Source organism: Macaca thibetana, chromosome 5, assembly GCF_024542745.1.
Source record: "Macaca thibetana thibetana isolate TM-01 chromosome 5, ASM2454274v1, whole genome shotgun sequence".
Lineage (NCBI taxonomy): Eukaryota > Metazoa > Chordata > Mammalia > Primates > Cercopithecidae > Macaca > Macaca thibetana.
Window position 1 is genome coordinate 104,221,756 of NC_065582.1, and position 27,433 is coordinate 104,249,188.

The 27,433-nt window shown below is 38.8% G+C and overlaps 1 protein-coding gene across 10 annotated transcripts in view; it reads left to right on the plus strand.

The window, feature by feature from the left end:
- DCUN1D4 (defective in cullin neddylation 1 domain containing 4) overlaps positions 1–27,433 on the plus strand; it is an 82,192-nt gene that overhangs the window by 42,391 nt on the left and 12,368 nt on the right. For all 10 annotated transcript variants that reach the window (XR_007725713.1, XR_007725712.1, XM_050790619.1 and 7 more), the window contains 4 exons: positions 496–587; positions 9,527–9,597; positions 14,723–14,814; positions 22,253–22,361. Coding sequence is in view for 8 of the 10 variants with exons in the window: in XM_050790619.1 (XP_050646576.1) it covers positions 496–587; positions 9,527–9,597; positions 14,723–14,814; positions 22,253–22,361 (364 nt within the window). In the remaining 2 variants the exon portion in view is untranslated. The remainder of the gene's footprint in view (positions 1–495; positions 588–9,526; positions 9,598–14,722; positions 14,815–22,252; positions 22,362–27,433) is intronic.

The window sequence follows — 27,433 nt, forward strand, 5'->3', positions numbered from 1 at the left end:
ACATGATTTGATGTTTCTTTTTATTTGCTTAGTGTTCTCTTGAGTTGTCTAATACTGAGAGATTCTTCCTTAGACTGTGTTCTGTGCCCAGCCTAACTTGTAAGACACAGAAGTCAGACATGAGTTGTAGGCTTATTAATTGCGGAAAACACCTTAGACATTTCTTGCCGTATCTCACCATTATTTTGTAGTTAGTTCTGGCTGGTGAGGTAGAAGGGAGTATATCAAATACCTGTTCTGCTCAGTTCTTACTGATTATTTCTTAATCAGAGAAAAACTGACATTAAGTGCTTACCACTTCTATATTAGGAGTGAATGTGTTTAAACACTGTAGTTAAAAGCTGAAGCCTGCAAATGCAGGAAATAAAATGTTTAAAGTATACTTAAAATACTGACTGAATAGATGTCTGGTTTGGGTAAAAGAATATAAATTATCTGCTACTTAAAAGAACTCAGTATCTTTAAATAACTTAAAACTGCTTTTTCAATTTCTAGCATGTATAGAAAATATGATTCAACTAGAATAAAGACTGAAGAAGAAGCCTTTTCAAGTAAAAGGTGCTTAGAATGGTTCTATGAATATGCAGGTAGGTAATCATTTGTATCATCTAAGACTGATCCTTATGACAATAAGGAGTACCTTAGAAGTAATTAAAGAATTTAAAAATGTGTACATTTCAAATTTGTGTGTGTATGTGTGTGTGTGTGTCCCTGTTAGAGGGAGAGAGGGACATAGCTTTAACAAATCACCAAATGGCCTATTTTTATAGCCAGCAGCTAAGCCAAATAATTCAGAACACTAGAAAAGAACTGAAAACATGAAATGACTTGGGAGAAGTACTTTGGATTGCTAGGAAAACTATTTAGAATGCTGATAATGGGTGATTATTGGTCAAAGCACCTGTGTTAAAATAAGCTTTGCTGCTTTGAACCCCTAGAGCAGTGAAATTTCTTTATATTAAGTGTTTCTATTTGGAAAGATCATTTGGCAGAAAACATTTGTTTTGTCACTTAAAATGTCTTAAATTTAGTCTTTCTTTTTACAACTTACTATAATTGGTTGGGTAATATAACGTTGCAACCTGGGGCTTATTTGTTATTGTGGCTTTGTGTGGTGTAAAAAAGAAAAAGAAAAAATTTTCAAACAAGCTCAAGCTGAAGACTCTTTCACCTTTCTTCTTTTTCACCTTACTTCAGGTTCTTTTATAACTTACCAACTGGCTATTCCAGCAACCTTCAGACCAATTTTCCTGTCATCAATCTCTTCTCCAGACAGCCTGCCATGTGCCACTGTTGTCTTATTTTTTTAAAACTAAGCTGAGCAGATCATACATGCATTCCTTAACAACCCCAACCGCTCCCCTCCAACCCCAACCCTATCTCCTGGCCAAAAAAATCCTTGCTATCTGCAGGATAAAAGACAGTGAACTCCCTGTGCTTTTGCCTGAAGTGATTTTCTCCACTTTTCTATCTGACATGCTCTATACATCTTTTAAACCCTTAATTAACTTAGTAGCCTTTTCTGTACTTCACAGGATAGTGTTTATAACTTTTTTTGGTTCCCTTTTATTGGTATCAAAATGAGGAATTCCCCCTGTAGCCTGATCTGGCTATTTTTCTCCTCTTCCCAACCAACCCTTTTTGTGATAAGAGCCTTGCCCCTGTTGTCCGCAGAGATTGGTCTAGGTGACTGGCACATAACCCAGGCCAGGGCAGTCAGACAAATCTTCCCAGGGGTTTTCAGACTGAAGCTGGGAGGAGCATGTCTTTCTCTTCTGGTGGAGGACTTGAGAGGCTACAGTTCCGATTCCTGTAGTTCTTCTTTGGACTTTTGTGAGCTACCCCAACATCTTTCTAATGAATTCTCCGTCATTCCTTTAACAACTTTGATCTGGATTTTGTTCGCGAGGCATGGACACTAGTGCAAACACATAGATGGTTTTAGCATTTGTCTGTTTTCATGTTTACAGACAAATTAAACATGAATTTGTTTGATTCATTGAACCCGAATCTCTTGGAAACCTTTAGAATTTCTAGTAAAAGTGATTGACAGCTGGGTGCGGTGGCTCATGTCTGAAATCCCAGCACTTTGGGAGGCGAAGGCAAAAGGATTGCCTGAGTTCAGGAGTTCAAGACCAGCCTGGGCAACACGGTGAAACCCCGTCTCTACTAAAATACAAAAAAACTTGTTGGGCGTGATGACATGCACCTGTAATCCCTGCTACTCAGGAGGCTGAGGCAGGAGAATCACGTGAACCTGGGAGGCAGAGGTTGCAGTGAGCCGAGATTGTACCACTGCACTCCAACCTGGGTGACAGAGCAAGACTTTGTCTCCAAAAACCAAAAGTAATTTGACACTTTGCCAGGTATTCTGTAAATAGGTTCTGAATGAATGAAGAGCATTCTCATATTCTTATCACATTGATTATGAAGATCTCTTGCTTTCTTATATTGATTCACATTTATTGTTATGAAAATGTTTTATAAGAAGGAAATTTTAAACAAAGAAAAAGTACACTTAATCCCATCACCATAGCATAGTTATTCTGATCTTTTGGTGTACCTTCCTTTATAAGCAAACAGATTTTTTCATAATAGAAGCTAAGAAAATAGCAAAGGATGACTTTTCTTCTTGTTTGTCTTTCTCTGACTGCAGAAAGGTGACATTTTGGACATAAAGATTAAGCTACATTATTTAGGTTCCTTGAAATCCCTGCTAAGTCGTTCATTTTAACTCATCCCTTAGCCATCCCTTTCTTTTTCCCCCTTTTGCTATAGCTTGTCCATGGGGAAAATCTGGCATTGGGAATAACTGAAAGCCCCATTGACATATGTTTTCATTTTGTGTATTCTCAACCACATGAACTGAAACTGTAGGTCAGTATTAGTCAAGAAAAATGAATCGGGAGAAGAACCAGTGTGACTAACAGGTTGTGCTGTAGGATGAGTCTGTGGGAGCAGGCTGTGAGACCACAGGCCTCCTAGATACCAGCACAAAGAGGGCTTATAAGTGAACTTGAGCCATGTTCATTTTCCGTAGAAGAGAGCAGGCTGGTTTGGGCTGAGGATAAATGCTGACTCCTTGCCTTTTAATCTGGAGGACACTGGAGTGGAGGGGCAGCAGGGTCCTGGTGTGTGATTATTTCACATGGATGGACCTTCAGCTCTTTCCAGCATTCTCAGTTCCACTTTGTACCTTGCCCTCTGCTTTACATGGCTCCTGAGGCCTGAGCCCAGCTCCTCCAAGCTTATGTCTGGCCAGTTAACCCCAGTCGTCCACTGCATATTCTAGAATGCAGCTTCTCACTTTCTAAAATCTCCACCAGCTCAATTTCTGATCTCCAGAAATGTAATAAATAAACCGTCCTTCGCTGGGGGCTTTTCCTCCTGTTCTCTGATTGTAGGTTTACTCCCTTTTGCACTTTGGTACTTTAGCTCTCTGTGACTTTAGAAAGGATTAGCTGGGAGGTTCAGGGGAAGTGTTTTTTTGGACCTTGATCTGAACCTGGACTCCCATTTTGTTTCATTAGAGCGAAGACAACCAGGCCGGGCATGGTGGCTCACGCCTGTAATCCTAACACTGGGAGGTCAAGGCGGGTGGATCATGAGGTCAGGAGATTGAGACTATCCTGGCTAACATGGCGAAATCCCGTCTCTGCTAAAATTACAAAAAATTAGCCGGGCATGGTGGCTTGCGCCTGAGGTGCCAGCTATTCGGGAAGCTGAGGCAGGAGAATCACTTGAACCCAGGAGGCAGAGGTTGCAGTGAGCCAAAATTGCATCACTGCACTCCAGCCTGGGCAACAGAACGAGACTCTGTCTCAAAAAAAAAAAAAAAAAGAATGAAGGCAACCAGTTTACATCATTTATCTAATAACTTCCACTTTTTGAAATGTATCTAAGAATAATGAATTAAACCAAATACACAGGTGCCAACATTGGTTTTACAGTTATACCAAAGCTCACATACATAGGTCATAATAGTTCTACAAGTTCTGACTGTAGGCCCTTAGTCTATTTTGGATTAAGTTCTATAGCAGAATTGTTTGGTTTACCAGAAATAAAGTCAGTCATGGACAGTTGTAACAAATAATAAACTGGTCTGATAGCGAAGGAAGAGATGTTAAAAACTACCAAAGAGACCATGTGGGCCCCATTTGCCTCCGTGATGTGGCATGCTGTAATTATGGGGCCATCATGAAAAGGTCAAATACCTTTAGTTAGGGGCTCCTGCTTAAGATGGCAGGGAAAGTGGAAGGACCACTTCTTTCTGGATTATTGTCAATATATCCGCCTTACCAGATGTACCTCCAGTATCTTGTCACCTAGGGCATTTTATAGCTTATTATTTTAGATATAAGTTAAAAAAAAACCCTCAAACTTCACTTCTAACCTACTTTGTGTTAGCCAGTGGCATATTTGTTAGCTTGCTTGACAGAGGTAATTACCTTAATTCTACAGGTAAATTTAGTGTAAAATGCAACTAGAATCCCAACAAATCATGTGATTACAACTAGATTTAAATGTGTGCATGGGAAAGATGAGAAGAAAGGTGTTAGGGCTGGGCGCAGTTGGTCACGCCTGTAATTCCAACACTTTGGGAGGCTGAGGTAGGAGGATCGTTTGAGCTAAGGAGTTTGTGACCAGCCTGGGCAATATAGTGAGACCCCATCTCTTAAAAAAAGTGTTAAGATGGCAGGGTTATTGGTAGCATTTAAATAATGTTGATTGGCAAACTGTATTTTAACTATTTTGGATAAGATACTACTTTTGACAGTCATGCCATTGCAAATTATACTCTAAAATCTTGCTCTTCTAAAACACAGACATGTGTATATATAAGTAGTACAACAACACTGTATAAAATTGGGAAAAAAGAAAAAGCATGAATAACTTACATAACCCCTGCAAAGTATACCTCAGCAGACTTTTGTTGAGGTCTGGGGTGCAGTCAGCAGAAGCACTCTGCTCAGAGTTCATTTTCCCATGTGGCAAACAGGCAAATAAAGTGAGAAACATTATCTTTATAGTGAACATTGACAGAAAGAGACGGCGGCAGCCAAGTTGGAGGATGCACGAGGGGGAGGGGAAGCCGGGTAACACCCAAGCCCTGTGCAGAGGCATGGCAAATGCAGGCGGCTTGCTAGGCTCAAGAATAAGTTGCACAGGCCGGGCACGGTGGCTCACACCTGTAATCCCAGCACTTTGGGAAGCCAAGGTGGCCGGATCACGAGGTCAGGAGATCGAGACCATTCTGGCTAATACGGTGAAACCCTGTCTCTACTACTAAAAAATACAAAAAATTAGCCGGACGTGGTGGTGAGCGCCTGTAGTCCCAGCTACTCGGGAGGCTGAGGCAGGAGAATGGCATGAACCCAGGAGGCAGAGCTTGCAGTGAGCCGAGATTGCGCCACTGCACTCCAGCCTTGGTGACCGAGCCAGACTCCGTCTCAAAAAAAAAAAAAATTAAGTTGTACAGAAAGAGCTTTTTTAAATCAGGAAGAATAGAAACCAAAGAGAATTTTAAAAGAATTACAAAGTAACTTGCCCCCAGCTCTCTATGCAACTACTTCTCAATAAGCCATATCAGTAGATACCAAAAAGTATCTATTGCTAGAAACAACACAAAATAGGAATAGATTAATATTTCCTTATCAGAATAATTATTCTTTAATCTCACAGCCTAAATACTTTACAGTAGTAGAATGATGAAAAGAACTTTGATTCATATAAATAAATACACACATATACACTTACAATGGGATAACATAAAATGTATTAATATTAGCTAAGAAGAATGAAGTAGATATATGGGTCCTGTCACAGGAAGATTACCAGACACAGTCAGTGAAAAAGGCAAGGTGTAGAATTACAGGTACCTCACAAACCTATGTACAAATTTGAAAACTGCATTTTAGTATATATTTGCCCATATATAGCAAAAAGGTCCAGGAGGATACATGTCTATCTGGTAAAGAAAGGGAGAAGGCAACTTTCTTATTTAACTGTTTATTTTACTCTGTATCTTCTCTATTTGGATATTTTATCATGTGAATGAATTGATGTGTCGTGTGTCTAATACATACATGAATGTGCACATGTGGTTATATGCACTCTCAAACCAAAGAAAGCAGGCAATATATTGTGTGATAAAATGCTAAATGTCCTATATGAGTCAAGAATGAGATAAGAATGTCCACTCTCACTACTCTTATTTGCCATTGTTTTGGAAGCTACTAGCCACTGCTGTTAGACAAGAGAAAGGAGGAGTGTAAATATTTGAAAGGAGGAGACAGAAATGATCATTGCAGATGAAATGATTAAATTACTTTACACTTGGAAGGCCAGAGAGAATGCCTGGGCAAACTTAGAAACACTAAATAAATATGTATACATTCCATGCCTATACAATTCTATGAGATGGCTTATTTTGGGAAGTGTTGTTAAAGAAGCTCTTTAATAAATAGTTGTCTCTGCAGAGTAGGGAGGAGTTAGAGGGGGATAACTTCACTTTTGGAACATCTTTATTTTTTATTTTCAAATGAAACTTTTTATCATGTTTATGTATTAATGTACAAAACTAAAATATTACTTGGTTTTCTTCTGATAAGAAAACTAGGAATACAAAATATATATTTATATAAAAATTTATATTTTTATATTTATGTTTATACATTTATATAAAAAGGGGATAAAAGGGTACAAAATCCCAGAAAAAGTAACAGATTTGAATATATGAAGCAAAACATTGTGTAACAAAGTAGAACATTTGTGATTAAAAGGAAAATAATGGCAAGGAGAGAAAAGTATTTGCTTTGGCCAGATTATGAGGAAGGGCCTGAGTTTGAACTTTAGGGAGAGCCAAGGATTCGAAGCAGAAAAATGACATAAGACTTCCCAGCAGGAGCTTCTTGTGACTTTAATGTTCCTCCTTTGTTAAGAACAGCCAGTCACCGTATACTTTGTGTTAGTGAAAGTCTTGTTACTTTGTATTGAAGTTACTCCTGGGCCTTGTCTCCCTTCATGGAGGGCAGGGACCATTTGCACCCTAGGCAGCTACTGCAGTGCATAGCTCCAGAATGTGTCTAGTAAATGTTATGGTAATGAAATGGATACATTCTTTTATTTATTTTATTATTTTTTTTTTTTTTGAGACGGAGTCTCGCTCTGTCGCCCAGGCTGGAGTGCAGTGGCGCCATCTCGGCTCACCGCAAGCTCCGCCTCCTGGGTTCACGCCATTCTCCTGCCTCAGCCTCCCGAGTAGCTGCGACTACAGGCGCCCGCCACCTCGTCCGGCTAGTTTTTTTGTATTTTTTTAGTAGAGACGGGCGCGGTGGCTGAAGCCTGTAATCCCAGCACTTTGGGAGGCTGAGACGGGCGGATCACGAGGTCAGGAGATCGAGACCATCCTGGCTAACACGGTGAAATGGATACATTCTAAGATGGTGGATTCTGCTGGACTTGGTGACTTGCTAGATCTAGAGGGTATGGGAGGATTGTAGAGCGATTCCTATATATTCTGGTATTCAGCCATTCATTTATTCCTTCATTCAGTTTTTATTGGACCAACTACTATATACCAGATGATATGCTGAACTTGTAAGAATAAAAGAACTGCTCTTGAGCTTAGAGGAAAAGACAGATGAGCTGGGACTTTGAATGCAGTGTGCTAAATGTGTGAGAACCCTTCCTAGCATTGCGAGGGGTCACAGGACCGCCTGACCCAGCCTCTGCAGGTGGGGAGATTGAGAGGACTGCCCCTTTGCTCTCAGTCTTAAAGGTTGAATAAGTTAGCCAGGGGAGTTGGGGGAAGGGAGAGGAGGGGACAGGAAGGGGACTAGAGGAAGATAGGCAGAGACACAAAGAGTAATACCATGCTGGGTGTGTGTTCGGTGGTGGTGCAGAGTGAAGCCACATTTAAGTAGGTGTTTCTGGACCTTGATTTTTACTCATCCGGCAATATTTATTGATTCATTTATTTCTGAGAAACTTGTTTTACAGTTAGAAAGATATAAGACTGAGGAGGGAAGAAAGGCACTAGATCATAGAGAACCTTATGTGATAAGCCAAACACTTTGGATTTTATCTTTAGGCTCTAGGGAGCCATTGAAGGATTTTAAGCCAGCATGGGATTGCGTTTGAAGTGGATCCCTTCAGTGGCTGTTTGCAGGATGGGTCAAGGGGGAAAGACTCTGGAATTAGGAAATCATGAGGAGACTGCTGTAGTTGTCAAGAATAAAGCTTTGAAAGAGCATGGTGCAGGAGAGGCACAATTAAGAAATAATTAGAAGGTAAAATTGGTAGTACACTTGATAATTGATTGGGTGTGGGAGAAAGGAGGAATACAAGATGACTCCCAGGTTTCTATTTCTGGGTGTGCCACCAGCTGGGACAGCATACCAGAGGATAAGCAGGCCTGATATGGAGAGACATTGGGATCCATTTTAGTGAGGCAGTGTTTGAAAATGTGAAATTCAGGAGGAGTAGGTGTGAAGCAGAAGAAGAGTGTAGTTATGGCAGTTAAACAGGAGGTAGAGCAGCTAGTGAATAAAGTGGCAAGTAGTTCAAAAGTAAGGGGAAAATGTGGTCTAGAAAGACATTTGGGTAGGACCTGGGACCTTGAGTATGGTTGAAATTTCCTGAGAATAATGTATATAGGAAGCACTAGAAGAAGTTTAAGGATGAATCTTTGCACATCAAATTTAACCATCTGGGAGAAGCAGAAGAACCCATAAAGAAGCCAAAAGAAGAGAGGAAGGAGAACCAGATGAGAGAGGGTGCTTCCAGAAGCCATGGGAAGAGACAGTTTTGTGAAGAAAGAACTGCTTCAGATTTTCAGATATCACACAATGGTCAGTTAAAACAAAGACCGAATTTGTCTGTTAGATTCGACATTTAGGGGGTTATCAGAGACGTTGGCAAAAAGAATTTCAGTGGAGAGCTAGGAAAAGAAGAAACCAAATTCCAATGGCTGCAAAGTGAAACGGAGATAAATTAGAGATGGAATGTGTGGACGCTTCCTTCAGGAAGAATCAGGGCTAATGCTAGAACGGAAAAAGGGGACCTTACTGACTTTATCAAGAACAGAGTGATAACTTGATTTTTTTCTATGTAAAAGAAACATTTATGTTTTTTCTTATTTAATTTTATAGAGACTATTATGTGGTTCTTTGCTGTGTTTCCAAAAATTATTTTATGTATTGAAATTATTACCCAAGTAAGAGTTGAAGATTAAGCTGTTTTAAAGAGGAGGAATTGAATTCAGCCTTAACTTTAGACAAATGGTATATACCATATTCCAACGATTGAAGTACATGGTGATAAGTTGATTTAAATGATTGTACAAAGTAGAGTCCTTCAAAGATACTGGAATTCCAGAATACTTTTCAACTTATACTTGATTTTTTTTTTTCCAAAAGGAGTTAATGGCCTTTAAGTCTTACTTGTTGACAGTATATTACTACTACAGTGGTAATAGAGTAGTGTGAATGGTCAGATTTAATTTACATAAGATTGTATTTCACAGGAACTGATGATGTTGTAGGCCCTGAAGGCATGGAGAAATTTTGTGAAGACATTGGTGTTGAACCAGAAAACGTGAGTCTAACTTACTGAGTTGGGTGAATCCGTTGGTTATTTTTCTTACTTAAATCTTTGTTCTTTAGCAAATAAATAAATAAATAAATAAAAACTAATGGTATGTTAGTTTTTATGAAGCAATCTAAGAAATAAGTTCCAATTCTAGTTTGACTTATAAGCACATTTTCCATTCTTGTAAGTGATATGGTGTAACTACAGTTATTTTTTCTCTCATTTAATTTCTTGTATGTAAAAGGTACAGTAAGCCAGATGCTTACAAAATGGTGTGGCCACATTTGCCTACAATGACGGATCAACTGGAGGCCACATTGTACACTGTGTACCTTCGTGCCCCTCAGTAGTTGTTTCAGCCTAGTGTAGAGTCAATGTAGGACTTAAAATTATTCACCATGATTTTGAGTAGATTGTAATTATCAAGACTTTTTCACAGATCTTTTACTTCCAATTGAATTTAGTTCAGAAAGTGATTTTTTTTTTTTTTTTTTTTTTTTTTTTGAGACAGAGTCTCACACTGTCACCAGGCTGGAATACAATGGTATGATCTCGGCTCACTGCAACCTCCGCCTCCCGGGTTCAAGCAATTCCTCTGCCTCAGCCTCCTGAGTAGCTGGGACGACAGGTGTATGCCACCACACTTGGTTAATTTTTTTTATATTTTAGTAGAGATGGGATTTCACCATATTGGCCAGATGGTCTCTATCTCCTGACCTTGTGATCCACCTGGCTCAGCCTCCCAAAGTGCTGGGATTACAGGTGTGAGCCACAGCACCCAGCCATGATTGCTTTTTATAATGTAAAAAGCCCTAGATATTTATTTTTAGAGTGATTTTTATAGGCTTAATTATTTTTGCCTAATTCTTAGCATGTTATTGTTGAATATTTTTTTTCTGTTCCCACATCACCTCTCTTATACTAAAATGAAAAACTATGCTTATACACATGCACTGCCTCATTAACTATGCAGTTTAATATTACATTAGCTCCAGTGTAACAAATATGTACAAGACCCTAAATGAATTTATGATCTGGAAGAGATCTCAAGAGATCATTCCCTTTATTCAGGCTGTTTCGAAGACATCTGCCCAGGCATGTATATCATGCTTTTAAAGAAACTAGCAAAATTCACATTTTTTTCTTTAAACTTTTTATTTTACCCTTACCATTTCTGTGCTTCTGTCATCTACCTCGGCCCCCAGCAATGCTTTAAATTTTCTAAAGAGCCTTTGGAATGTCTTTCACTTATTACGTAGATTTTTATCGTGTGTGTGTGTGTGTGTGTGTGTGTGTGTGTGTGTTTTTAATGTATTCCAGTTCAGGTATTTCAATAAATTACCCAACTTGGCATGAAGGTTTCGGGACACCTGGGTCAATAGTATTTTACCATAGACTGGGCCATAGGCACAAGAAAAGGCCATTACATTGAATTTAAGAAGGAAGTTTTCTATGAGAGCTGGGCCAAGCTTGGCAGAGTGTTTTCTAAACAGTGTAGTCAGAGGGCTGAGAGTGAGTTGGGCTTGAGAGGGGCTCTGGAGGTTCCACTGGGGTGCCGTAATAAGTATATGACAGAGGAGTGGCAGCAGGGCCTGGGCTTGAAGTTAAAGGCTGAGAAGATTGGGAGACAAAGGGCTCGCTGGTATGTAAGGGATTAGCTGAGCATTTAGTCTCAGAGGCAGAAAAGCCTGTCAGGATGGGAGAGCACTGATGTTGATTCTAACTGAAAAAGAAAGGGAGGCCCAGCTCTTCAAGTTACTTCACCCCCAAATACCAGTACTCAATAAAAGATAGTTATTGTCATTCTTTTTTGGTAGTTATGAGTCCTTTAGAACTCTGTTTCTGGCCTGGCGTGGTGGCGCTCATTCCTGTAATCCCAGCACTTTGGGAGACCAAGGCAGGTGGATCACCTGAGATCAGGAGTTCGAGACTGGCCTGGCCAATAAGGCGAAACCCCATCTCTACTAAAAATACAAAAATTAGCTGGGTGTGGCTACTTGGGTGGCTGAGGCAGGAGAATCACTTGAACCCAGGAGGTGGAGGTTGCAGTGAGCAGAGCCAAGATCATGCCACTGCACTACAGCCTGGGTGACAGAGCAGGACTCCGTCTCCAAACAAACAAAAAGAACTCCATTTCTGTAGGAATAGAAATAGCCTTAAAATTTAGAATCAAATTAAAGACTAAAAGGCCATATTATCCAAGTATGTAGGCCGGGCGTGGTGCCTCATGCCTTAATCCCAGTACTTTCAGAGGCCAAGGTGGGTGGGTGGATCACGTGAGGTCAGGAGTTCAGACCAGCCTGGAGAACATGGTGAAACCCCATCTTTAATAAAATACCAAAATTAGCCGGGTGTGGTGACGTGTGCCAGTAATCCCAGCTACTCAGGAGGCTGAGGCACGAGAATCGCTTGAGTCCAGGAGGCGGATGTTGCAGTGAGCTGAGATCGTACCACTATACTCCATCCTGGGCAACAGAGTAAGACTCTGTCTCAAAAAAGAAAAAAAAAAGAATATTATCCAAATATTTACACTGTATGTACTTCAATTCCAAGCTGTCACCAATAGAAGTTATATTATTTTATATCACTAAGAAAGAAAAAGTGTTGCTAAATAAATTCTAACATGCTATATCAATTGTGGATGCATTCCCATTTCAGAGACATTAACGTTTGTAAAATAAGTGGTGAAATATGGTGTTTTCAAGCCTTGTCTGCATTGATAGGCAAGCACGTTTAAAGTATTTAAAACCCTCACCTTGCCTGATATTTGTAGCTTATGAAATTAAGCAGGCTTGTAAAATTCAAGTCTACATTCATTTACCAAGATAACAGCAAAATTCTTTATTTAAGTACTTAGCTTTCTTGTTAGTTAACTTATGAAAGTCTCTTTTTTAGGAACTTGCCCATTATGAGTATCTGTTTTGGCTGCTTGGCCATGTTTCATTCATACTTGTGTGTGTGTGTTCTTGCACCTCACCATTTTTTTTTTTAACTTAACAAGTGTTTATGTAGAATTTTTAAATCTTTTTGGTAGAGAGTAGAATAGAGATGGTTTGAGAATACCTAGTTTGCATTAGAAAATATGAGCTGGTTAGTTGTCCTAGGTAAATTGATATGCAAGAGTCAGAATTCCTAGACATCTGAGGGATGAGGAAAAATCCACTAATGGTGTGAATAATTTGAAGAACTGTAACCCCATCGTTTTGGGAAATTCTTAGTAGCCCCTCGGTCTCTTAAGTCACCACTTTCTAACCTATTTAACAATCATGTTTTAGCCTTGTAAGCAATCATTACTAATCAGTCCTAGTGATTTACCTAGTAATCTAAATTTTTTAATCTAAAACAACCTAATGACTTTCAAAAATTCATATGTACTGATTTATTTGATGAAAGATCCTAAAAATTTCGTAGGTTCTCACTGATACTAATTTCCAGTGAGGAAAACCATAAAGCATCAAGAGAAAGCTTCTCCTTACTACTCTAGATGTAAATTAGACAGAGCTAGAGATTTTTTAGCCTACAACCTAGCTTATTGGCAGACAATTTAAGAAGAGCTTCTGAATCTCCTAACTACTCTTGTTCTAGAGTTTTTAATGGACATGTTGGCTCTCGGAGGCTCAGAAATCATTAAAAATGATTTCTTGCCTCATGTTTCATGTTTTTATATCATCCTAGTTCCTTTTACCACAGCCATCATCTGACCCAGTTGGGCACAGGGATGGTGTTTTAATGGTTTTGAATGATTCTTTCAGTAGCTGAAATGAAGCCTTAGGTTTAAAAGTAGAGATCGAATTAACTGCCAATGTGGAGTATCCTAGTCCTTGGAGAAACATATATCTCTACCCATTGCCTTTTTCTGTTTCAATACAGAGAGAGAGCCTGTTAACAGTGTGTACCTGATTCCCATTGTAGGACTTGGATGTTCCTTATATATGAATGACCGTCCAGAGATAACCAGTTCTACAGAGTGGCTGGCAGAATGGTCCTAAGAAGGCCCTGTCCCTCCTCTTTACCTTTTTAGGACTGACATTCTTTTTTAGTTACTTCTCACCTCTTCTAGCATCTTTGAGGTAGATGAGAAGGAAGGCTTCCTCCTCTTGTCCCAATCACACATGGCCTCAGCCCTGTCCCTATGTAGCATTCCAGATAGCTTAAAACTGGGTGCACCTTTGAAATGTCATTTTGTCTTTACACCTTCAGGTATTTATTAAAACTCACCATCAGTTCTCTGTGCTATCTTTTCTCTAAAATAGCTAAGTGAAACAGTAGCAAGCAGTGGCATAAACCAGAGTTGTCACCGTTTCTGAAACCTGCATGGTTTCAGAAGAGTCACAAAAGCACAGGTGGCACCTGGGGGCCTGACCCTCCTTTACAAGTGATGGGACCATGCCACAGACCCTGGGCCCATTCCAGGCATAGTGCTGTCTTAAGTGGAATGTGGGACTACTTTAAAATAATTTCCAATCAGTGTATATAGTGAATTCACAAACATTAAAGTATATGTGCTACAACTCCACTGCGTGTCTCCTCCTGTCCACCTTGTTATGTTTTAATCCACTGTTCTACACCTTGCTGTTTCACTTAATACATCTTGGAGATTATTCCGTATTTGTCCAGCTAGTTCTACTTCGTTCATCTTAGTGGTGTCATAGTATTCCTTTATATGGAATGTATTCAGCAAAGAAGTATTTAACCAGTCCCTTAATAATGGACATTTGGTTGTTTTCATTCTTTAACTGCTACAAATTGTACTGCAGTAAATACTGTTGACTATTCATCTTTGTGTCTGTTTACAGGTAGACCTATAAGATAACTTTCCATAGGTGGAATTGTCAATAACTGGTTTTACATTTGATACTGCGCTCTGGAGAGAGTGATCACCCTATACCTCTACTATTGTACATCAGGAGAATACATGCTTCTCCAAACTCTTGTCAGCAGACGATATTGTCAAATTTTTTGGATATTTGCCAAACTAGAACTCATTTTTGAAGTTAACTCTGCTCATATTTCAGTGACTACTGTAAACAGACGCATTTGGCAAAACGTTAATGTATTAATGACAGATCTGTTTGTTTATTCTTTTTTAATTTGTCTAATACATTTTTTTAATTGTGTATTTTTTTAACAGGTAGTTATGCTTGTCCTAGCTTGGAAATTGGATGCACAAAACATGGGTTATTTTACTCTGCAGGAGTGGTTGAAAGGAATGACTTCTCTCCAGTAAGTCCTAGGCTGCACTCATGGGGTCCCTGTCCTTCGCAGGTGGTTGCCTCTTCCTGGGACTTCAGGTTTCAGGTGATTTAGTGAGTGGAAGGAAGTCAGGTGGTCTGGCCAAGCTTCCTCAGTGGCCAAGGATGTAAAGACTAAGACCCATTTTGAGGACTATTCTGGGCGAATTTATAAACTGTCTATACGTGTATGTGGAGAGACAGAGTGTGTTGGTATTCTTGTAGAGCAGCTCTCTCCAAGAGAAATAGACCAACATTTTCTCATATGACAAAGCCACCTATGTAATTTAAGATTTTTTGATAGCCGCATATAAAAGTAGAAACAGGTAAAATCAGTTTTAATCTATTTTATTAACCCCAAACAATCCAGCATATTTTCATTCCAACATATAATCAGTGTTTTTAAGAAGTCAATGAGATATTTTTATGTTATTTTTTCTCATGGTTAGTCTTCAAAATCTGGGGTGTATTTTATGGTCCATCTCCATTTGTATTAGCCACATTTCAAGTGCTCAGTAGTCACATGTGCCCAGTGGCTATTGAGTTGGACGGTGCAGTTTTAGAGATTAAAAGGCAAAGACTTACTGGCATCTGGTTTATAGTTAGTGAGAAAAAGTTGAGTAACATATAACTTGTAAGTTAAAATATTTGATATCTCTTTATATATTCTGATTTTAGCTTTGGGTAAAATTAAAACTTCATTACTCCAGTGATTTAAAAAATTAATAAAGATTTGGTTTGTGTAACCTGACCCAGGATAAGAAAAATCAGTGGTTTTATGTATTTGCCTTGTGCATACAGTATGTGCGTGTGTGCATGCGCCTGCGTGTTGTGTGTTTGCTCAGTTTCATTCAAGAAAACAAATTGTCATTCTATATTAGGCCTTGAAAGATGCAGTTAAAGTGGATGACTAAATGTTTCAAATAGCATTGAAGATGAAGTGCTAATTCTTAACATAGTAATTTTAATCTAAAGTAGTTGGGATGACTTTTTCTTTTCACTTTAAGAATAATAGGTCTTGATTTTTACTGGATTAGAATTGGAGTCGAAATGGTTTTATTTAAATAATTTTGGAATTTGTCCACTTTTAATGTCACTGTTCATTTGTTACTGTTAAGAATGCTTTCACATCGTGCTTTAGTAGTTTATGAAGACTTTTCACTGTTCTCACATTTGAATGCCTCATAGCTACTTTGTGAAGAAGACAGATCAGATTTTATCCCGAACATTTTACAAATGAGGAAACTGAGGCAGAGAGGTGATCGGTGATGTGTGAATGTGGCAGAGATGGGAAGAACACTTAAGGCTTCTCATTCTTAAATCATATTCTTCCTTCTAACAATATTATCTGATGACAAATGAGTTTTAGGTAAAAGCCAAACCACCCTTTTCACCCTTTTACAAATATACTTTCCTATCAGAGTGTGTTCTAGAATTTTAGAATTAAATTCTCTGAAATGTTTTAAAACTTGTTTGTCCTTTTGGGGGAACAGCTCCTGATGATTTTAATCCTTTTCACTCTCTTTCATTATTTTTCTCACTTTTCTTCATTGCTTCCTTTTTCTTTTCTTTTCTTTTCTTTTTTTTTTTCTTTTGAGACGGAATGTCCCTCTGTCACCCAGGCTGGAGTGCAGTGGCGTGCTCTTGGCTCACAGCAACCTCCGCCTCCTGGGTTCAAGTGATTCTTGTGCCCTAGCCTCCCGAGTAGCTGGGATTACAAGAGGGCACCACCACACCTGGCTGACTTTTGTATTTTTAGTAGAGATGGGGTTTCGCCATGTTGGCTAGGCTCGAATTCCTGACCTCAAGTGATCTGCCCACCTCAGCCTCCCAAAGTGTTGGGATTACAGGCGTAAGTCACCGTGCCTGGCCATCATTGCTGAGTAGAGCAGCCGATGGCTCCATTTTAAAGTGTCCTTGTGATGATGAATGCATGGGCGTATCAGGATTTTATTTCCAGCCTTCAGACGAGGCACCATCAACATTTTCAGGCCCATTTTTATTTGTCTTAAGAAGGTGTGATACCCAGTTTGTATAGTACTAAGTTCTTTACAAAAGAATGTCCCTCTGCAAAAGAATATTACCTGATACCAGACCTTGCCCATGTGTTTTGAGGGCCATGTCTCCTGGGAAGTGAGAAGCAATTTCCTGGAAGAGGTCTGTGTCCACGTTCTGAGTGCAGGGTACTCCTTCAGGCTGTTTGTTGGGAACCTTGCTTGCCACTTTGTATGATGCAGGTGGTGGCAGGTGGGTTCTCAGGGTGATTGCCACTTGATCCTCGCAATTTGGAGTTTAGTGACAAGCCTGATCCACTATAAAGACATGGAGGAACTGCTTGCTTTTTGTAATGTGAAACTCTGAGGTTGGTGTCCTCATCAATGAGGTGGAGATAATTATTCAGAATAACTTTTAAGTTTCTTTGTAGTTCAAAAATAGTCCAACTTCAAGTTTGAAGAACCTCTGCCTACCCTCCCACCCCTACTTTCCAGCCTTTCTAGATTAGTCATTTGTTCAGCAAATGTTTGAATGGCAGTGATATGCCAAGTATAGTATTCCAGACCCTAGGGAAACAAAAACCATGAGTAAGATAAAGTCCATTAAGAGGAGGGGCTTATAAACAATATTCAGGAAAAAGATCTAAAAGTAACACGGTCACTTATCTTTATGCCAGTAAAGTAACTAAATAAGCATTGTTATTTGTGAGGTATGTGCACCTAGTACTCAAGAAAACCCAGAGAGTAATCGTTTACATGCTCTAAAGGCAGAAAGTAATCTATCTTTTAAACTACTTTGTCTTCTGTTTTGGATTTCTTTTCTATTTTTGCTCATTTTGATTTTATTAAACCTATCTAATGAAATATTTTGATCTCAAACTGGAATTAACAAGTATAGAACAAAATCTTTATTTATATATATTCATGTCTTAGGCCATTTAGGCAGCTATAACAGAATGCTTTAGACTGGGTGGCTTATAAACAACAGAATTTTATTTCTCTGGAGGCCCAGAAGCTCAAGACCAAGATGCCATAGATTTGGTGTCTGGTGAGAGCCTGCTTTTTGGTTCAGAGATGGTGCTTTCTAACTGGATCCTCCCATGTTGGAAGGGGCAAACAAGCTCCCTTGGGTCTCTTAACTAATCTCATTCATGAAGTTTCTGCCCCCAGAACCTAATAATCTCACAAAGGCACCACTTTTTGATACCATCGTCTTGGGGGTGAGGATTTCAACCTACAAATTTAGGGAGGATGCATACGTTCAGACCATTCATTATATTTAGTTAAAATGCTGCAAAAAAGATTAAAAAAAAGTTACTGTATGGTGGGAGTGTGGTAGAAACAGAAAGCCCATGGGCTGTGAAACCAGAGTTTTCAATCATTTCTGTCATTTCCTGGGTGTCTCTGGTAGCATCATTAAACTAGGGTGTTGAAGTACAGCTATGGCTTATGCCTGGGCTCTCAAAAATTAATCTCCTTGATGCTCTCCAGAGGAATTGTGTGCTTGGCTTCCCTAGGGCCTGTGAACCTGGAACAGGAGGTGAATGGTGTGAGAGTTTGGTCTTAGGCTGGCAGCTGGTAGGGAACATCTATCCTTGCACTCCCGAGATCATTCCTCTGCCAGAGAAGACACAGCTCCTGTTTTGGTCTGATGAATTAAGCTAATTGTGGTGCTTAAACTTAAAAGAAAAAGTGAGAATTGTAACTACAATAAACTGATGATGGCCTGGAAAAATACCTTTGGGATGACTAAGTGAAGGGGCAGAGGCCTTTTCCTGGGTAATAGGGGAAAGCTACCTCTGATTTTATAAACTTTGAAGATTACTGTGTTGATTTCTGTCCTTACAAATCTGTTACTGCAGCAAACTCAAAAAGAAAACATTGTGTGCATTTTTTGTGTTGGGAAATGGTGTTCCTTAGAAGCGTGGCACTGTCACTGTGACTTGTACAAGTTTTTTTATACATGGTACATAGAAACATGTTGGAAGACTTGAGTTAAAGATGTGGCTGCTTTCTAAAGTCACGTTGGTGCCTTACATGTCCCAAGCCAGGCTCTGTTAGAACCGAGTCTGAAGATGTGCATATTTACTGGCCACTAGATGGCAGCCTGTGGTTCTGGACAGGGTGACTCAGTGGCCTGTTTCACTATTGGGGGCCGGTCCAGGGGCTTTGTGTGTTCAAGACCCCCTTTAAAGCAGATTAAACTCTGTATTGGCAATATTAGCTCCAACCCCAGGTTTTTAATGGGTACATGAGTTAGTAATATTACTTGTGTATTTTATGTGAAAAGCACAAGAACTGTTCATTTCCTGCATTTCAGACAGGATCTCTGAGCATCTTTCAAACATAGGGACATCTTTTTGCCAAGGTGTTGGACTTGCTCCCAGGCATGCTGCAGAACTTCACATTTCTTCTCATAGTAGCTCTGCCTGGAGATTTATAGCTAACTTTATTTTCTTTTAACTATGGGGTAGTTATCTAAATTAGTGCTTCCTGCTCTTGAATCTGTTAAAACAAACAACTGCTCCTCTTCTTCTTCTTCTTCTTCTTCTTAGACAGGACTAAACTAAACTGCCAGCCAAATCTGTGGCTTTGGTCCTTGACCCTCTTTCCAGTGAAGAACAGGGACCTGGACTTTATGGTTTTGGGTTACCCAGTTTCCCTCCTCTGTGACCCTCCACCATTATTATTAATATTATATTATTATATGCACACCATTAAAAACACTAACCCTATAGTAGAAGCACCCAGTGTAAATTCAGCCCTGCCTTCCAGACTTAACTCCTGTTTACTGCTTTCTTGTGTATCTTTCTAGTCCCTGTGACCCCCTCATTGGGATTCTGGTGCTAGATCTCTAACTGGCTCTCCATATCTCTTTTCCTTCCCCCCAGTCCTTCTGCATGGAGATCAAGAGTAAGCTTGTCAAGATGTAGCCCTGATCATGGTCTTTCTCATAGTGGCAGGTGCCCTCCTTTGTTCCTAGGATGTAATTTTAAAAACCCTCACTCTGGACTACAAAAGCCCTTTATGAGCCCGACCCCGTGTTCCTCTCAGCATCATCTTATACCTCTTTCCATCTTCGTCTATACCCTCCAGCCACAGTGGCTGTCTTTTAGTCTGTTGGACTTAAACCATACTCCCATCTGCTTCTAGGCCTTTGCATATGCTGTTCCTAATAGACAGAGAGCTTTTCCCACCTCTCCAAAATATCTAGTTCCTGCTTATCTCTCAACTCTTAGCTTATGTGTCATTCTCTTGAAGAAGTGTTTTCCGACTCTAAAATAACCCAATTTTAATCTTTTTTACTTTTCACATTAGGAAGAAATAAAGGACTTTCTAAATTGTTCTGTTTCATAGAAATTAAACATTTAGCCTAATTGCAGGCTCTTAGATAGTTTATCATCTCAACAAAGAGATCATAAGGATTTATTTGTAGTTAGGTACAAAGAAGCAGCAGATTTTAAAAACAGATTTGTTTTTAAAAATAGATTAGTGTGCTCTATTATGAACCATTTTAGTTTATACAGTATATAAAACATATTGATAATACTTGGTATATGTATTATCTGTACTTAGTAGGTTAAAGATCTATAATAGAGAAATACAATACATATTCAGCATTGAAAATCTTTAATATTGCTGGTGAAAATGGTGGCTCTTGATTCTCATTTTTAAGGGCTAGATATTGCAAACAGAAAATTAGTTTGTAAAAAGAGCCAGTAAGTCTGCTTGCTTATGAAAAGTAAACACTGTATCACTTACTGGTAAAAACAGATTATCACCACCAAGGCTCCCTGGAGAAATGGCTGATTTCAAGTCTGGAATAGGGTAAGAACAGGGTGAGCTGGAACATCTTGTTCCAGAAAGTAAGGTAATGCTCGGAGACTTGGCGGGGACACGTCAGAAGGAAACTAGAACCAGCTTTAGGGGGCTACTGCCCAAATGGGGAAAGTTTGTACAGTCAAAAAGAATAATGACAGTAACAGATTATAACACACTGAATTAAACGCAAAAAATCCTAAGTCCAGAAAATAAGAAGGTCATGTGTGGAGCTCTTCTTTATAGAAGAATTATAGCCAATAAATGTAAAAGGAATGATAGGATTAGAAAATCACCATCTTGGATCTTCAGATGTTACTGATTCAGGCAGGTATCACCAATGGATGCTATAAGCGTTGTGTGTTGTCCCGAGTATGTCCTCCTTGTGAGGTCTTTAAAGATCATTCCAGCATGGCCACAGAACTTCCACTGGGAGAGGCATAGGAGATTAAAGGATTTATTCTCAGGTTCTAGAGAGGGAAGCATGGCATGCCACACAGGGAGCTATATGGGAGAAGCTCCCAGGGAGTGGGCTCTGCTAAGCAGGTGGGGAACCTAGAGAGAGTGAGGACCCATGGGCAAGTTCCTTCCCTGGATGTCAGATTGGTGGGTGTGGATGTCACTCAGTCATAGTCAGGGGAGGGCAAGAAGGGGACCTTGTGGCAGGGGGCAGACTTATCACTAGTGGACCTGGTCTCCTGGATAGGATGTTCATTGCTTATTTGTGGGGATATTGAGACAGGAGGAAAATAGGAAGTTTAAGTGTAGTGTACAATACACATTGAGTGAAAGGTTGTTAGGACTGGACATTTATAGTCTCAAGGGATCATCCTGTAGATACTTACTATTTCAAAGAGGAAGAATTGCTTTTCAATGGAAAATGGTAGACACCACCGTAACAATAGGAATCCAGTAATGGGACAGGGATAGACAGACATGATGAATAATGTTGTTGTATCTAATATAATCATAGGGAAATTATGATTTCCCTATGATCATATATAGTGTTGGAAGTGTTGGATCTAATATAATCATAGGGAAATTATTTGACAGATGGACATTCTGCAAAAGCAAGTGGTCTGGTCTCCAAAAATGACATTGTCAAGAAAGAAAAAGGCAGGGCACTCTTCTAGAGACTAAGGAAATATGACAGCTAAAAGCAGTGCATGGTCCTTGATTGGTTCCTGGTTGAAAACAGCTATAAAAGAAATTGGGGAATAACTGGGAAATTTGCATGTGGATTGTATATCAGCTAAGAAAGTTAACATTGATACAGTAGTAAGACTGATAATGGTTTTGAAGTGTTTAGGGATGAAGTTTCATTGTGTTTGCAACTTTTAAATGGTATAGAAAATGTATACGTATATGAGAGAGAGTGCATAAATAGAAAAAAAGTTAATTGCTGGATCAAGGGGATAGTATATGAGTGGTTATTTACTATTCTTTCAACTTTTCTGTACATTTAAAAATTTTTTAAGTGTAGAGAAAATAGATTATGGATGAGTTTCAACTTCAGGGTATGTTCTTTCCTTTGGTATTGGGTTTATATTACTGCCTCAATTAAAAAAATTAATAAATGAACTCAGTTCATAATTTGCTTTTATTTTGTTTTTCTAGATGTGATACAACAGAAAAACTCAGAAATACTTTGGATTACTTAAGATCATTCTTAAATGATTCTACAAACTTTAAACTTATTTACAGATATGCGTTTGACTTTGCACGGGTGAGTTCTCTGGAGCCTATCCAGATGTTTCCCTCTTTTCCCTCCCCTTTTAAAATTGCCTTTTGAGGTTCGTTTTTACATGCCACAGCAAAAAATCTTGAATAAGTTACTCCCAGGATGCTAGTTAGCATTTCTTTCTACATGTATGCTTTTGAAAACGAAGTTTGATTCTGGGCAAACATTTTGTAAGTCAGCAAAAAGCTCTAGTGGCAGACGTTTACTGGCTCTTGCAATTGGTTTAGAAGTAACATGGGCATGCAACACACACTGTCTTAAATGTCTCTTAGATAAGCTTGGAAAAGCTTTCCTTCTCACAGAACAACAAACCTTCTCCTGTTGACTTTACTAGAATAAGCTAATCATATCTAATTCAGATTCACCCTGGGTGCTATTATTGTATTTAGAAATCATGTGAATTTTAGACCTAAGCTACTTTCAGTGAACATTACTCAAATATATTTTTCTAATCATCGTTTTGAAAAGCAATTACCCTGTTTCTCACGTAGTGAGTCAAGTCGAAGTATGTGAAAGTAGTTCCCTTGGAGTGAAATAAAACTCTTACTTTTCAGCCTAGTCACCACACATAGTGAATTTTGAAGCACCAGCTGGCATCATACTCAATTCAAACAAAATCTATATCCCATACAATTATAGTTTATTCTGAAATGATGTTTTCTGTTAAGTCTGTTTGTTTAGTGGATTCAGGTGACTAGGCTTTCTTGTTTGATTGCATTTTTTTTAATGATTTTTTTTTTTTTTTAAGGCAGAGAACTCAGTGACAAATGATTCTTTTTTCCTTGCCACCATATTGATTTTTTTCACTTTTTACTCTCTTTGGCTCTGCCAGTTCAGCACCAAAGGAGATAGTGAATTTTGATACATCTTGCAATAACGTTCTCTGTGGTGCCTTCATTCATGCGTTTTCCCATTATTACAACCTTCTAGTAAAATCACACCATGCATAGCAATGTATTGATGTTAAAAATGATGAGGTAAAATTCAGATACAGTGTATGATAAAATGGCATTTACATAATAGTATATAAAAGTTACATGCCAGGCCAGACATAGTGGCTCATACCTGTAACCCCAGCACTTTAGGAAGCTGAGGCAGGAAGATCACTTAAAGCCAGAAGTTTGAGACCAGACTGGGTAACATACTGAGACCCTGTCTCTATAAAAAATAAATTTAAAAATTAGCCAGATATGATGCCTGTAGTTCTGGCTACTCAGGAGGCTGAGGTGAGAGGATTGCTTAAGAACAGGAGTTCGAGGTTAAAAAAAGAAAAGGGAAGTTATTTGTCATATGCTTTTTTTGCTAAATGCTTTTAAAATAGTTAACTGGTTTCTAGGATTAAATAGTTTATTTCATGAGTTTTTTTTTTCCTCCCGAAGTCAGCTGTTTCTTATAGTATGGGCAGAAATTCATTTGGAAACATCATACCTTCTCTACTCAAATCACCTCTATTTTCTAACTTCCTTGATTGGGGGGTCACAGTTCTCCCAGATATTCAATGTGCTTTAGATCCAGGTTCTGCTTTACTCCTCCCTGACTTCCGTCCCATTCTGGGGCAGTCACCCTGGCCCATCTCATGAGTGGTCCTTTGGCCACCTTTTTCTTGGTGCCTCCACTGCAGCCTCACCGGTGGAGGCCGTGCTTCTCCTTACCAACACTCTTCTGGTAGCCTCATGTCCACATTCTTTCACTTCTTACCCAGCGCTCACATCACTAGGGTGTCATTCCTCTTCCTTCAGCCCCTGGGTCACTCAGCCACCTTCCTGCTCCCCACAGCCTCTAGTACCTCCCCACTGTCTTTATATCGACCCAACACTTCCCTGTGTGTATGACACAGTTGTTCCCACGGCAGCTCTAAGGGACAGCCAGGGGTGGTTTCAGTCCACAGAGTAAGAAAGTGCGCTTCAGCAAAGGGGAGAAATGGCCACGTTGTTCATAGTAGATCCATGACTCAAACCGAGGCCTTCTGTCTCCAGGTCTAGTGTGTGGGTTACTCCAGACCCTCACAACTAAGTCCCAAGCTTCCCCATGCAATGCCTGCATTGTGATGAAATTGCATTAACGGTTGCTCACTGGCCCTGCTTCCTGGCATCTCTGCATTCTGCCTTTGGTCATGCTGGGCCCTTGCCTAGCACCCCATTTGCACTAGCATAGTTGTATCCATCCAGGCCCTGGGTCTGAGCCACGTGCTTCTGCTTCCACACAGCCTGCCCGTCAGCCTGTCAGGGATCATCCTGTCAGGGTGGTGCTGGTTTCAGTTACATACTCCTGGTGTCTCCTCTGCTTGACTTTGAAGTTTGAGTACAGAACTTAATTTTTCCTGGTAGATTGAGGGACTCTGTACTTTCTTTCTTTGTACGTCCTTTGTTTTAAAGGAAAGTCTCAATTAATATTGGTGGATTAAGCCCTTTCACATAACAATAAATAAAAACAACCATATTTAATCATTGCCTAATTACCAGATAGATTCAGTTTAGCTAAAATATGCTCTAAGATAAATTTTTTAATGGATCCTGTTCTTTTTTGCTTTGTTTTGTTGAGCTGTATTTTCACCAATTTTGAGATGTTGTATTTTCATTTTCATTCAGTTAAAAATATTTTCTAGTTCCCCTTGTTAATTCTTTTTTGGCCCATTGATTATTTAGAAGTATGTTATTTTCCAGGTATTTAGGATTTTCCAGATATTCTTTGTATTATTGATATTCAGTTTAATTCTGTTGTGGTCAGAGAACATACCCTGTATAATTTTAATCTATTTGATTTATGGTCCAGAATATGGTCTGCTGCAGTGAATGTTTTATGCGTACTTTAGAAGAATGAAATGTTCTACTGTTGTCAGTGGAGTGTTCTATAAATGTCAATTAGGTCAAGTTGGTTGATAGTGTTGTTCAGGTCTTTTGTATTCTTCCTGATTTCTGTCTACTTGTTCTATCAACTACTGAGAGAGGAATGTTGAACTCTCCACCTGTATTTCTTCTGTCACCACTATCACTTTTTTGCTGCATGTTTTGAAGCGCTGATATTAGGTTTAGACATACTTAGTATTGTTATATCCTCTTGATGAATTGAGACTTTTTACCATTATGAAACGTCTCTCTTTATCTCTAGTAATATTCCTTATACTGAAGTCTACTTTGTCCAATACAAATGTGTTCACTCCAACTTTCTTTTGATTAAAGTCTGCATGCTATATCTTTTTTAAATCTTTTACTTTTAACCTGTTTGTTTCTTTACGTTTAAAGTGGGTTTCTTATAGATAGCATATGGTTGGGTCTGACAATATGTGTTTTAACTGGGATGCTGAAACTGTTACATTTAATGTAATTATTGGTATGGTCAAAATTTATATCTCCTATCTTGCTATTTTTTCTCTATGTATCCCACCTATTTTTTGTTCATTTTTTCCTCTTTTCATGCCTTCTTTTTAGATTAATTTTTTAAATCATTCCATTTTATTTTCACTATTGCCTTATTAACTTTTTTGTCCTAGTAGTTGCTCTGGGCGTTCCAGTATACATCTTTAAATTTCACAGCCTACCTTCATATAATATGCCACTTCATGTATAATGCAAGAACCTTTTACAACAGTATACTTTCATTTTGCCCTCTCATACCTCATGCTGTTTTTGTCATATATTTTATTTAGGATGTAAATCTCACAATATGCTGCTATAACTTTTGCTTTAAATTGGCAAAAATGTCTTTTATTGTTACTCAGATATACCAAATATATCATTTCTATGCTCTTCATTTCTTTTGTGTAGATCCAGATTTCTATCTGGTATCATTTTCCTTCTGCCTAAAAAACTTTCTTTAACATTTCTCATAGGATAGATCTGCTGGTGATGAATTCTGTAAGCTTTTATTTTGCCTTCAACTTAGAAAGAGACTTCTCTGGGTAAAAAATTCTAGATTGACACTTTTTTCTTTCAGTACTGCAGTAATGTCTCTGCATTATCATCATGTGTAATTATAAATCTGGTGCCATTCTTATCTTTATTCCTCTAAACATGTCTTTTGTTTTCTGACTTTTTATTCTCTTTCCATTGCTTTTTAGCAAGTTTATTATAATACTCCCTGGAATAATTTTCTTTATGTTTATTTTGGTTAGGGATTGTTGAGCTTTTTGGATCTGTGGATTTATAGTTTTTATGAAGTTGGAAACTTTTTCTGCTGTTATTTCTCCAAATGTTTTTTCTGTTCTCTCTCTGCTCTTCTGGGACTACAGTTATAACTATGTTTGGTTGCTTGAATGTGTCCCACAAGCTACTGATGCTGTGTTCCTTTTTATTTTTTCAGTTTTTTCCCTGTCTCATTTTTAATAATTTTTATTACTATGTCTTCCAGTATTAATCTTTTCTTTTGCAGTGTTTAATCTGTTAATCTCACCCAATATATTTTTCATTTCAGATACTATATTTTTCATCTTCAAAAGTTCCATTTGGGTCTTGTTTATGTCTCCAGTTTATCTCCCCATCATGATAATATTTTCTTCTGCTTCCTTGAACTTCTAGAACTTGTTATAGTAGGTATTTTTATAACCTTATCTTCTAGTTCCATCATCTGTCATTTCTGTGTGTCTTTCTGTTGGTTTATTTTTCTCTTGGTTATGTGAGTCACTTGCCCAGCTTCTTTGCATTGCTTGTATTTTTTTTTTTTTTTAATTGGAGCTGGGTATTGTGAATTTTATGTATTTGGTTGCTGTGGGTTTTGTTGTATTCCTTTAGATAGTGTTGAGTTTGTTTTTTAAGTGCATAAATTACTTGGAATCAGCTTGACCCTTTGGAAGGGCTGGTCCAAAGCAGTCTTGATAGGGATGATTTGGCCCCACTACTAAGGCAATATTTTTTTTTTTGAGGATTCTACCCAATGCCTTGTGTACTATGAGATCTTTCCATGCTGACTGATGGGACTACAAACTGTCCCCAGTCCTGAAAAAACACTGGGGACTTTGGCTCACTCATTTGCAATGTTTCTTTTCAGACTCAGGTTGTTTCCTCTCACAGGTTTATACGGCCAAAGACTCAAGGAGACCACTCTGGAGACCTTCACATCTC